The following is a 14,012-nucleotide window of genomic DNA, read 5'->3' as shown; positions in this document are numbered from 1 at the left end:
GAGGAGGAAGCCTCAGGGGCCCAGTGAAGCTTCCCACGTCATCCTCTGTCCCACAGGGGTCTCGCTGCGGCCCTCAGAACAGCGGCCCGAAAAATCCGTCCGCTTGTTCAATATTTACCTTTCCAGGCTCCAGCGGGGGCGCTGTTGCGGCTTTCGGCTCCGAAGTAGACGGAAATACCCGATCTCAGTCGGGTCCGCTCTACTGCGCAGGCGCCGGAGACTTGCACTTGCTCAGTAGAGAAGACCCGACCACGATCGAGTATTTCCGCCTATTTCGGAGCCGAGAGCCGCCACAGCGCCTGCGCAGGAGCCGGGAAGGTAAATGTTTACATCGCCGCTGTTCGGAGGGCTGCGGCGAGACCCCCGAGGGACGGAGGACGGCGTGGGAATCCTCATTGGGACCCTGAGGCTTCCCCCTCCCGAGGGGAGTACCCCCCAGGGGAACTTTTTGATGTTACAGGTTTTCTTTAAGCTGAAAGGGCTTTCCATGGCAGGATTAAGTCCTGTGTTTAACTGTTTCAAGGCTGTTCTGCTACAATTTTTGTTTGTGCTAGAAGGTTTAAGGCTGTAAGGAATCTTTTAGAACAGAGAAGAAATGCTGAGTTTCAGACCACTTTAAGACCGAGCCTGACATGACAGGCTCTATCTTTTAGATTAGAGGTTATTTTTTTAAATAAAATATTTTGATATTTTTTTTTCTCTTTTTCAGATTTCTGAAGTTATTAATTTCTGCTGTGATTTTCTCATTTCATGGGTAGATGAGGAAAACGTTGTGGAAGTTTACAAATTGGCTGAGCTTTTCCATTTGAACCAACTTAGTGAACAACTAGATACATTTGTTCTTAAAAATTTTATAACATTTTCACGCACTCAGATATACAGACAGCTTCCACTGGAAAAAGTGTACAATCTGCTAAACTGCAACCAGCTGGAGGTAAGACCAAGAGCATTGCAGCTTGCTGTAGTCATGTTCTGACAATCCGGTTTATAAACTGTCTGTTGTGAGCCCGAGGCAGAGTACCTGACACTGTGTTGTTTCAGGCGTGTGGAAATGACACAACCATTAAACAGGGTGTATAGGTGGAATTATATGCTAGAGAGGTGACCTACAAGTAATCCAAGGATGTTTTTGATTTCATTGCAAAATACAATTCAATAAGGAATTGCCTTCCAGGAGACCTTGTGTTGACGTGTAACATGGGACCTGATGAACAAAGTAGTGCTACCTGCACATGGCACTTTACGATTGTTGCATGCATCAGGCCAATGATGAGATAAACATGCATGTCGGCTCCCAATCCTACTTGCAACTAGCCTGTGTTCTTTTTTTTTTTTCACTGTAAAATGAAGAATCCAGGGCTGCAGTCAAGATGTTGTACTGTGGGGTAACTCTCGCTAATAACTAGTTAGAGGTCTTAAAACTGCTGCATGGCTGAGAACAACATGTCTGAGAGCAGAAAAATGATTAAACGCTCAATAGTTTGAGATTTGTATCTATGGAAGCTGAATAAACATTAAACTGCTTTCATTATTCCAGAGATGCAGAATTGTTCTGGTAATAAAATGTGATTGATGACTTTCTATCCTCTACTATACATATAATGATATGTTATGTTTAAACTCTGTTTTAGCATTCCATTTTTATTTGTTTGCTGCATTTATAGTCAATAAAGCAATTTTTATTTGTTTGCTGCATTTATGGTCAATAAAGCAATGTTTATTTGTTTGCTGCATTTATGGTCAATAAAGCAATGTTTATTTGTTTGCTGCATTTATGGTCAATAAAGCAATTCAAAGTGTGTGGCGGGAGAAAACTATCAGACAGACAGTTCTGCCAGCCAGTATTAAGTACACTATAGTGTTTATTCATAACTGCATTAGGCTGGTGAAAGGTTTACTATATAGTTCATGTCAAAATATTTTAAATGGTACAGAATTAACAAATGCTTTCTTTCAGGTGGGGTCAGAAAATGAAGTTTATGAAGGAGCATTGCTCTACCATTACACCCCAGAGCAGGTGGAATCGGATCAGGTGAGCCTGACGGAGTCTCCAAAGCTACTAGAAACTGTACGCTTCCCCTTGATGGAGTTACACGTCCTGCAGAGGCTACATGACAAGCTGGGGCCTTGCCCACTCAAAGTGACAGTGGCCAGTGCTCTGGAATATCACAAGAATGAGCTGATGCAGCCAGTGCTACAGGGGCCTCACACACAGCTACGTTCCGAGTTCAACTGCATAGTTGGCTTTGGAGGAATGTTTTCTGCCCCTTTTACTGTACTCAGCGATCAGGCCAAGTACTTGAATCCTCTGATTGGGGAGTGGAGGCCTCTAACAGCCCCTCAAGCACCTCGCATGTCTAATCAAGGCATTGCAGTACTCAATAACTTTGTCTACTTAATTGGGGGAGACAACAATGTGCGGGGCTACCGTGCAGAAGCACGATGCTGGAGGTGAGCTATTTCCTATTTACAGTATTGCCACTGTGTTGAACAGAGTTTGCTTTGTTAAAAAAAAAAGACACAAGACTACTAGCTATTTATTTAATTGGTGGCAGTGTGAATAAGAATTGAAGTATGTCATTTTTAGAATATTGTACATTAGATGGAAGTATAGGGTTTTAAGACTGAATATATACAGACTATCTCTTTCACTAAACAGAACATTGCAAAGGATAAAAAGGTCTATTCTTTTTATACGGAAATATAAAGTACATTATACATTAGTACATATAAGTACATTATTATTATAATTATTATTATTATTGCTGCTGTTATTGATTCGTAAAGCACCAACCTATTCCGTGGTGCTGTACAAAGTAGGAAAACAACAAGGGGTGCATAATAATACAGACAATGAGATATATATATATAGAGATATATATATATATAGAGAGAGATATATATATATATAGATATATATATGCATACAAAATACAGAACTGGTGGTACAATGACAGATGTAGCATGATGAATAAAATATCATAACAGAGTGCAAGCTATGAGATGAATAACGAATTCCAAGACACAAAAGGGTGAGCGAGCCCTGCCCTTACAATCTTAAGGAATGGGGGGTAAACAAGAGTTTGGGAAGCATGCAGTATGCATACAGGCATTGCATGTTTAGGTTATCTAGTAAGGAGTAAAACTTGCTGAGAGGTCAAAGGGGGAATAGCCTAAGTTAGAGCATATGCTTGTCCGAAAAAGTGAGTTTTGAGGTTGGAGAGTGACTGATGTGTTGTGGAAGGGCATTCCAGAGGAGGGTGAGGCACGAGAGCAGGAAATTCTAGAGAAGGACAAAAGAAGCTCATCTGGGTTGGTATCTGGAAACTGAGATGTACAGGAGAGAGAGATTGTGAAGAGCTTTGTAGGTTAGGGTTAAGAATTAAAATAGATCCTCTCGGAAATTGAAGGCCAGTGAAGAGCTTGACAGAGAGGAACAGCAGAGGAAGACTGAGAGGAGGCCAGGAACCATTTAAAGCTTCCAGCACGCATCTGCTCCTGGTGTCTTTCTCAAAAGCAGCATGGAGCGCCTTCCACATCCACTGCAAAGGGAGTCTCCAAAGAAACCATCCCAAGAGAGTGGGAAAGGTTCAACAGGGGGTCATGATGCTTCTCTACAATCACCTTCAGGGTGATCATGAGGGTGTTAGGTCTGTTCATGGCTTCTTTTCCAGCAGTGGAGTCGGCCAGGTTACACAGTTGTCCACTCCAAAACTGGCTGTTGCAAGTCTGGGATCACTCTTTACAGTGTCCGGATCTATGCGTGATTATTTGTGATCATTCCAGAAGAAGTTAGGGCCTCTCTGACCTGGTGGTTAGACAGAATTAATTTACGTGGTCCTCTGCTTGTTTCTCTCCCTAGCATTTTTCTTCTTATTTCATTTATAGCTGTTCGTGATGGTAGCAGTAGAGTATTGTTCTATGTTAATTTATTAAAATATGTAAAGTTGTGCTTCCTTACATTTCACTGTAGACTGAATGTGTCTGAGGATGACCTATGTATTGGGTCGAAGGCTTACTCTTTTTAGCATCTTGGTTGGTCAATAAATGGTACCATCCTGATCTAAAATAAAATCTCCTAACGTGCAAATTTCCTCTGACCCAGGAAGAGAAAATTGAAACTATGAATTTAATCAGTTAATTATTAAGCTTGTTACTCAACGAGCAGCTTTGATCTGCTGGATTTAATACACTTCCTGAGTTATGCTAGGTACACACGAGATAAGTCTTTGGAAAATGAAAGATCTAAGGCCAATTTTACCACCTTCATGTAGTATGAGAGCATATCTAGTACACCCATCAGATAAACATCTTTGCAAACTGAGGAATTCATCTATTGCAGAAGCTTGTCAGTGAGGTTTAAAAGTCTGATCTTTCTAAAGATGCTGTACACATCTACAAAAGATCAGTTCCTGCAAAACCCCGAAAAATGCTTTCCTAGTCTATTTACTTCTCTCTTGCAGAGGCGTATCTAGAGGGGTGCAGGCATGGCTCATGCCATGGGCGTCACAGCACTAAGGGCGCCATGCCTGCTCCTGTGTTGCACAACCATGCCTGTCCCCGTGCCTCCCCGTCACTCAGCCCTCAAATCCGATTGATTCTGTTATCTGGGGAACATGAGAGAGAGAGAGAATAGGAAGAGATATTTCCAAAAAAGTAACTTCAGCAATATGCCAAGCCAAAAAATACATGCAACCATAACACATGTACACGAGAAAGGATGCTGTTTTTGGAGTGGAAGGGGGCTGTAACCGGAGGGGGGCACAATATCAGTGTTTGCCATAGGCTCTATATTACCCAGATACACCCCTGCTTTCTTGTCACTCATGCCTGTGCACACAGAAGTTAAGAAATATCTGCAGATCTTATACACACCTTGGTTAATGAACAATCATCTGCAGATAAGATCCTTTGGGATGGATCTGAAAGATTGAGAGACAAATATCTTTGTTGCTATCTTTGGAGGTCTTTTGTGAGCTTTTTTACAAAGATTATCTTTGATGTTTCATTTTTTTTTTTTTTTAAACTTTTATCTTGTATGTACCCAGCTTTAAGGTGGCCATACACTGGTCGATTTGCCATCAGATTCGACCAACAGACAGATCCCTATCTGATCGAATCTGATCAGAGAGGGATCGTATGGCTACCTTTACTGCAAACAGATTGTGAACCGATTTTAGCCTGAAACCGTTCACAATCTGTGGTGGTGGTGGTGCTGCCGCCGCTTCCCCCCCATCCTGCATACATTACCTGCTCCGCCGGCACGACTCCCGGGTCTCCGCTCTTCTTCTCCGTCTCCGCTCTGGTCTCCAGGTCCAGCATGCTTTACTTCTTCCTGTCTGGGGGAAGTTTAAACAGTAGAGTGCCCTCTACTGTTTAAACTTCCTGCCGGGACAGGAAGAAGGGAAGCATGCCAGAGACCAGAGCGGAGACGGAGAAGAAGAGCGGAGACCCGGGAGTCGTGCCGGCGGAGCAGGTAATGTAGGCGGCTCTATTGCGTCGGGCACTCGAACGCCGCTAGCGATGCGCTCTTTACCCGCGGGCGATCGACGGGATCGGACGGAATGGATCGAAATTCGGCGTGTAGCGTGAACGATTGGCAGCAGATTCGATCCCAGTGATCGAATCTGCTGTCGAAACGGGCGCAAATCGGGCCAGTGTATGGCCAGCTTTAGTATTCAAAATCTGCTGGCCCTCATACTACATGGAGGTGGTAAAATTGATCAGTGATTGGCCAATTAAAATTGAGAGTGTGTACTTAGCTTTAGTTGGGATTAGCATATTTTTTACTCCTCACCATTTGTGAGTAGAATTTTTTTCCCCAATCTGCTGTACATAAAACATGGAGAGCAAAATTATTTCAGAAACTTTATACAGGTAGTCCCCGACTTACGAATGCCCAACTTACGAACAACCCGCCAATACGAATGGCATGGATTCTCTGTTTTCTTGGGAACAATTTTTCAAATTGGACTTGTAGTTTTTGAGAAAATTGATCTAAAAAAAAACAAAGAAAAAATGGCTTTTAAACTTGTATAAGCAGGTACAGAAGGCAGAGGTGACACAGGGGGACACTGAAGGCACAGGGGGGCATAGAGGAGGTACACATTGTTCCGACTTAAGAACAGGCTCAGGTTAAAAACGAACCTACAGTCCCTATCTCGTTCGTTAACCAGGGACTACCTGTATCTTCTTTAAAGGGAAGGTGTGAGTTCCAAAAAAAAAAATCTACTTCCCTGGGGCTTCCTCCAGCCCCTGGCAGCCTATGTGTCCCTCACCACAGCTCCGTTGCAGATGTTGACCTCGCCAGGTCGACATCTTCTGCACCTGCACGCGGCTACAGCGCTCGCAATAACGTTCTGTTCAACATATGTAAGAGTGAATTCATATCTAATAATGCAATAGATATATTTTCATTTTAATAGTGTAATTTGACAAATAATGAATGGTTGTGCGTTTTTGTGCATTTTCACAAAGGGGGCAACATTTTCTCTTTCCTTTAGGTATGACCCTCGGCATAATCGCTGGTTCCAGATCCAGTCCATGCAGCAGCCCCGTGCTGACTTGTCAGTATGCATCTTGGGCAAGTTTATCTATGCAGTGGCAGGCAGAGACTACCATGAAGAGCATAAGGAGGTTGAGAGATATGATCCATACAGCAATTCATGGGGATACGTGGCACCACTCCAGAAACAGGCAAGCAAATGTATAGAATAAAGAGTTCCAAGGAAAAAAAAACACAAATCCAGGCACATTGCCTCAAGTTAGGACATTTTTAATAAGTTATTAGGAGGTGCAAAAGGGGGTGTGGCCAGCAAAATGGCAAAAACCGTTAACCCTTTGCACACTCACATGCAAATGTTCATACAAATGCATTCACATGAATCAATCATCCAGGCACCACTGCTATCCCTATAGCTAAGTTAAAAGCCGGTTAGCTCCCTTGTGGGATTAGTTTGATGCACTATCTGTCCCAAGAGAGGACGTCAGGATATGTGCTTCTAATCTTTAGATAGGTTTGATGCTATAAATTTTTGCACGTCTGCACTGTGCATGTTTCAGGGACAGAGTTAGGACACCTATGAATACTGGGTTACCTCTGCATGGTATAGAATATTTAACATGACATGGAAGCTCTGCGTGTGCATGAAAAAAACTTTGTTTGCAAAGAAACTATCACAACAGCATAATTACTTATTAAAGTAAATGGGAATCAATATGAAAAAAATAAGCCAGATACTTACCTGAGGAGAGGGACGGCTCTGGATCCTATAGAGCCTTCCCACTCCTCTCTTGGTCCAGGATCCAGCCCTGGCTCTCTGGTACCAGTATGCAACCAGTTTGGTCAAATACTGCTCTCTCTGCCGCGAAGGAGGCTTCGGGAGCCCGAGTGCTCCGGAAAACGGGCCACTCCATACTGCGCACGCGTGAGCGCCCTCTCACGCATGTGCGGTATGGAGCCGCCTGTCCCCCATGGCGGGGGATTCAAATGGAGGAGCTGCAGTTGCAACTAGGGGACCAAGAAAGGTGAGGGAAGGCTCTATAGGACACAGAGCCTTCCCTCTCCTGAGGTAAGTATTTGGTTTATTTATTTTGTTCGATTCACAATTTACTAAAAACAATGAAAGAAAAGAGAGAGCGCTCCTTAATTTTCCACCAATCGCCATCTGGTATGACACTCACTGTGATTGCCTGGTATACACCTATACAAATCACTGTGGTATCCAGTATGGATTGATTGTATGTGGACCCAGCACCGCTGCACACCACTGAGGCCTCTGTTGCAGCTGTATATATTTCCTTAGATCTTCATATACTTGGTCACCTCAGAACAAGCATCTGCAGACCAGCAATGATTTCCAACACATTTCCCCTACTGTGCCATTCAAGCACACTGTGTCCCTATACTGCAAATCTACAGCTCTCTAAATGTCTCTCAGCGGGAGGTTGATGTGTTACAAAGCACTGTTATTTGAACCAGTTGGTTTTGGCACAAGCCTGCGCTGATCATTTCTCCATGTGTCTGATTCGGAGTCTTAGCCGAGTGCTGTACCAATTAGTGCAGGAGCAGGGTAGACGTTTTTCAGCTTCATCCTGTGCTCGAGATGGCCCGTGCTGAGAATGAATGAATAGACCTGGATAATTCATGTAAAAATGGGTATCCTGAGTGATTGACTGCATTCTACTATATGTCACTGGAGTCTCTCTTTAATCAAACATTGAAGAGAGTGGTATTTTTGTGTTCTTGTTTCCAGGTGCATGCACATGCTGGCACATCTCTCGGTGGCAAGATATACATTTCCTGTGGAAGGAGAGGGAACACATACCTGAAGGAAACTTGCTGTTATGACCCAGAAAAAGATCAATGGACACATGTAGCACCAGGGCCTGTAAGAAGGGCCTGGCATGGTTTGGTGTCGGTTTTGGAAAAAATGTACGTCATTGGAGGAAGCAATGATGATGAAGGCTTCAGACAAGATATCTTGGAGGTAAAATGTTTGAGAATTCTAATTTTCCTCAGTGGCGGCAAATATATGGGTGCACATCCTACAGACGTATTTTGTCTTTATCTCCCGTTAGTTAGCTGACATATGATCTGCTCGCATTGCACTTAAACGTTATGGACACCACATCTAGGCATTTCACTATTTATTTTTAATTCAGTAGAAAGAATGAAGACGAGACAAATAACATTTATATTGTGCTTTTCTCCTGGTGGACTCAAAGTGCCAGAGCTGCAGCCACTAGGATTAACTCTATAGGTAGAAGCAGTGTTAAGGAGTCTTGCCCAAGGTCTCCTACTGAATAGGTGCTGGCTTACTAAACAAGAAGAGCTGGGATTCGGAACCCTGGTCTCCTGTGTCAGAGGCAGAGCCCTTAAAGGAGAACTGTAGTGAGAGGTATATGGAGGCTGCCATATTTATTTCCTTTTAAGCAATACCAGTTGCCTGGCTATTCAGCTAATCCTCTGCCTCTAATACTTTCAGCCATAGGCCCTGAACAAGCATGCAGCAGATCAGGTGTTTCTGACAAATTTAGACAGATATGGCAAGATTAGCTGCATGCTTGTTTCTGGTGTGATTCAGACACTTCTTTAGGCAAATAGACCATCAGGGCTGCCAGCCTCCAGATCCCTCTCACTACAGTACTCCCAGGGGCGCCTCTAGCCATTTTGTCACTCCAGGTGAGAACCTGTGGTTCCCCCCCCCCCCCCCCCCGATAAAACTCAGATATCGTGGCACCCATAAGTCGAAAGCAGATAACATGTCCCCCGCAGATCATACGCAGATAACAAGTCCCTTGCAGGTCATATGCAGATACCATGTCCCCCGCACATCAAACGCAGGTACCATGTCCCCCGCACATCAAACGCAGGTACCATGTCCCCCGCACATCAAACGCAGATACCATGTCCCCCGCACATCAAACGCAGGTACCATGTCCCCCGCACATCAAACGCAGGTACCATGTCCCCCGCACATCAAACGCAGATACCATGTCCCCCGCACATCAAACGCAGATACCATGTCCCCCGCACATCAAACGCAGGTACCATGTCCCCCGCACATCAAACGCAGGTACCATGTCCCCCGCACATCAAACGCAGGTACCGTGTCCCCCGCACATCAAACGCAGATACCGTGTCCCCCGCACATCAAACGCAGATACCATGTCCCTCTACACATCAAACGCAGATACCATGTCCCCCGCGCATCAAACGCAGATACCATGTCCCCCGCGCATCAAACGCAGATACCATGTCCCCGCACATCAAACGCAGATACCATGTCCCCCGCACATCAAACGCAGATACCATGTCCCCCGCGCATCAAACGCAGATACCATGTCCCCCGCACATCAAACGCAGATACCATGTCCCCCGCACATCAAACGCAGATACCATGTCCCCCGCACATCAAACGCAGATACCATGTCCCCCGCACATCAAACGCAGATACCACGTCCCCGCACATCAAACGCAGATACCACGTCCCCCGCACATCAAACGCAGATACCACGTCCCCCTCACATCAAACGCAGATACCACGTCCCCCGCACATCATACGCAGATACCACGTCCCCCGCACATCATACGCAGGTACCACGTCCCCCGCACATCAAACGCAGGTACCACGTCCCCCGCACATCAAACGCAGATACCACGTCCCCCGCACATCATACGCAGATACCATGTCCCCCGCACATCAAACTCAGATACCATTTCCCCCGCACATCAAACGCAGATACCATGTCCCCCGCACATCAAACGCAGATACCATGTCCCCCGCACATCAAACGCAGATACCATGTTGTTAAGCTTGGAGGTGTAATCTCCACAGTCAGCATGCAACACATAAGCTGACGTGAAGGAGGTACACACACCAGCACAAGGAATCAGGATATCCCCAGTTTAGTGGAGGAGAGGACTGACTCCAATAGGAGATTGTGGTGCACAGAGCCGGTGCAGATCCGAACAGCCACAAACAACACTTTCGTAATAACGTCTCAGCGCAAAGTAGCGCTGAGCGCATAAACTAGGACTGAGGAGATCAGGACAGGTAAACAGAATGAACGCTTGCTTAACTAGCCACTACTTAGTGACAGCAAGCGTCCACAATAAAACAGACTGGAATGAGGTAGCCAATGCGTTTGCAGCAATGGCGTGCCTCACAAAGACAGGACAGGATAGTCAGGAAATAGCAGGATCAAGATAGATGAACGTAACACAGATAAATATACAATAAGTATGATTTCCTAGCGTATTACAATTACAGCTATCAATGGAACTATTTGTAACGTCTGACTAACATATGTATATATCGGCAATGAACCGATATATGACATAAGCAGGAACTCTGACTAAGGCTGGAGTAATACAGGGAACAGGACTCAGAAGGATTCGCTATCTCTTCGCAGAGATGAACGCAATCCACAAACAGGACCAGGAACAGGATAACTAGCTCAGCGTGCTGGAACGCTGACTAACGGAACATAGGATATAAACAGTTCGTGTACGTATATATCAGCGACACTGATGTATCAACGTAACACGAATACAAGGAAAATAATAAAATGCGCAAGTATGCGTATATATTGGCGATGAACCAATATATGACACAAGACGAGCAGAGTAACAACTTCTAGAACGAGCAGAACTAGGAGGACTCGCTGACCCCTTCGCAGGAGTCAGCGCAGTCCACACGGACTAGGAACGAGGTGGGGCACGGGCAGAGTAACAGACAGAATCTGAGACTATGGTAGCCCATCAAGCATTGCAGGAAGCAGTTCTTTATACTGAGGTCATCCAATGGGAGCAGACCTGCAGATTCCCACACAAGTGAATGGTAATTAATCACAGGCTGACAGCAGGAAAAGGCAGACAATGATATGCAGCCTGCAGGAAAGGGATTGCCCCTCCATTGCAGCAGACAATGTTTGTTTACACAAAAGCATATTAAACTGTCATTAACTTCAGAGCGACTGCAGATGGAATCAGCAACTAGTTTAAGTGCAAACCAAACTATGCAAGAAAATGCATGTAATGACATCAGAACTGCTTGGGTTACAATACCACTGCAGCCAGCAGTAAACGCTGCAGACATGATCATAACATTACCCCCCCCCCCCCTTAAAAGCGGATACCAGACGCTTTTCAAAACTGAAATTCCCAACAAAACAATCTGACTGATAATTCATGATGATCGGGACAGCCCGGCAAGACCAAATTCCAGAATCAGTCCCCACAAGACTGGACCCATCAGAACCAGAACCTACAGAACCATGCCCGTCAGCACTACAAGCCTCAGTGTGATACCCATCAGAACCACGACTTCCAGAAAAAAGCCTTCAGAAACTCTCTGAGCGATACCCACCGCCTTCCAGGGACTGTCCAAAAACGCCAAAGCCTTTGCAATGCCCACCGGAACTGTCCCTACCAACACAAAACCCACCGTTGAACCAGTCCAAGGTACCAGGACAAGTTTCCTCAGAGATCTCCCAGAACACTTGGAAGCTCCAAAGAGATCCCCACAGGTCAGAACGCCCCTTATTTATTTATTATTTATTTGTTGTATTTATAAAGCGCCAACATATTACGCAGCGCTGGACATTAATTTAGGTTACAGACAATATTTAGGGGTGACAAACAGCAATATGACAATACAGGAATACAAGAAAACCAGATCACACAGCACAGTATGAGTACAAGGTAATGCTTAGTCAGTCACTGGATGGGAGCATGGAGTTAGGCAAGTTAGGTTCACTCAAATGCATAGCATGGGTGCACAGTAATAGAGGTGCATGATCAGGTAGGACACAAAAGGAGTGAGGACCCTGCCCAAAGGCTTACAATCTAGAGGGAGAGGTAGGGACACGAGAGGTAGGGGACAAGCCCCTTAGGCTCATATGGAGAACTATCAAGAACCCCTATGGAACCCAGGGCAACTCTAGAGTCAGGGTCACAAGGACAAACATCAAGATCAGGGCTTTTAGGGACCAGAACCATCTCCGGGCATGCAGGCCAACCGGCAACATCAGAACATGTCTCCACTAGGGAAGCGTGTGAGCACGCCAACACAGACACACTTGGGCACTCTGGCATACGAAGCACATCTGGGCACACCGGCACAAGAGAGACTTCTGGGCATGTCAAGGAACTGCGAACCTCAAAGTCAGTCAAGGTAGGACCCAAACCAGGACTGGGCAAAAAAAAATCATCATGACTAGACTTCACAGTTACTGGATTCTCACTAAAAAATGCAGGATCAGACTTAGATGTCTCTGATTCCAGCAAGGTTATTAACAAATCATGTTCAGGGGCATTTACAAGACAGGACAAATCTTCCGATGTATGCACCGAACTAGACAGGGTTCCCATAACTTCTTCTGGACTAGACAGAGATTCATCAAATACACTGGATTGGAGCTCATGAAGGGCTGCAAAACAAGTCAGTAGTGCAGCAATCCCCACTGAACTAGGCAAAACTGAGTAACTCACTGGACAGAAAGGGGACTCTGGAACTTCTGCCACACCGGCCAGAGAACCAGAATTTTCCAGGATACAGGGCTGGGTTTCAGAAACACTCATTAACCCGGACTGAAATTCTGAGATTTCTATTATTTTTTCCAGCGAGTCAGAATTATCCATGTTACAGGGCAAGACTTTTGAAACATTCAGAGGACAGGGCTGGAGTTCCTCGGCTGTTACAACACTGGAGAGGGACTAAACAACATTGGTTAAATCAGACTGTGTACAGGGCAAGGTATCTAACACACTTGCTGACGAGGACAATATTTCAATGGCTTCTGCTTCGCTGGGCAGAAATTCATCAAGTTTTATTAGAGCAGACTGTAATTCCAAAACAGCTGCTAGACAAGTGAATATTACTGCAACACCAACTGAGGTAAGCAGTGCCTCAGACTCCTCTGCTAGAGGGTTTGAAGTATCCAAAGTACTGGGTGAAGCATAAGACTCTGCGACCACCGCTTCACTGGACAGGATCACTGAACAGTCCATATTGCAGGGCAAAACCATGGAAGCACCTGCTGGACAGCATAATGATTCTGTGACCTGAGTTTCATTGGAGAGATCTACTGCACAATTCATGGTACAGGGCAAATTTACTGGAACATTTTCTGAACACGGTAATAATTCTGCGATTTCGGATTCACATAGCAGACGCTCTGAGTTATTCACGAAGCTAGAGTGAGGTGTAGAAACAGGAAGATCAAAACACAATGTTTGCGCATCTAAATCACCATTCAATTGTGAAATTGGAAAATTCAGATGCTGGGGTTCTGAGGTTTCTGGACAGGATTGCTGGGACTCGGAAACTGATGTAGTGCATCTATTGGCATCTGCTGGATCAGACAGGAGTTGAACTTTATTAACACAGGTAATTTCTGCAGAAGTGTTTGCAGAGACAGGCAAGATTTTTCTGGTGTCTGTTTCACTGAACAAAGACTCATGAGTACTGGCTAGGCTGGACTCAGAAGTCAGCAGGACCTCTGGA

At 45.1% G+C, this 14,012-nt stretch overlaps 1 protein-coding gene across 2 annotated transcripts in view; it reads left to right on the top strand.

Moving 5' to 3' along the window:
* The window catches only part of KLHL22 (kelch like family member 22), a 45,273-nt gene that overhangs the window by 18,900 nt on the left and 12,361 nt on the right, over window positions 1-14,012 (top strand). For both annotated transcript variants that reach the window (XM_068238282.1, XM_068238287.1), the window contains exons 4-7: window positions 710-934; window positions 1,958-2,451; window positions 6,504-6,696; window positions 8,256-8,489. In XM_068238282.1, the coding sequence (XP_068094383.1) occupies window positions 710-934; window positions 1,958-2,451; window positions 6,504-6,696; window positions 8,256-8,489 (1,146 nt within the window). The remainder of the gene's footprint in view (window positions 1-709; window positions 935-1,957; window positions 2,452-6,503; window positions 6,697-8,255; window positions 8,490-14,012) is intronic.

Source organism: Hyperolius riggenbachi, chromosome 1 (assembly GCF_040937935.1).
Source record: "Hyperolius riggenbachi isolate aHypRig1 chromosome 1, aHypRig1.pri, whole genome shotgun sequence".
Classification (NCBI taxonomy): Eukaryota; Metazoa; Chordata; class Amphibia; order Anura; family Hyperoliidae; genus Hyperolius; species Hyperolius riggenbachi.
This window is presented reverse-complemented; position numbering and strand designations above follow the sequence as displayed.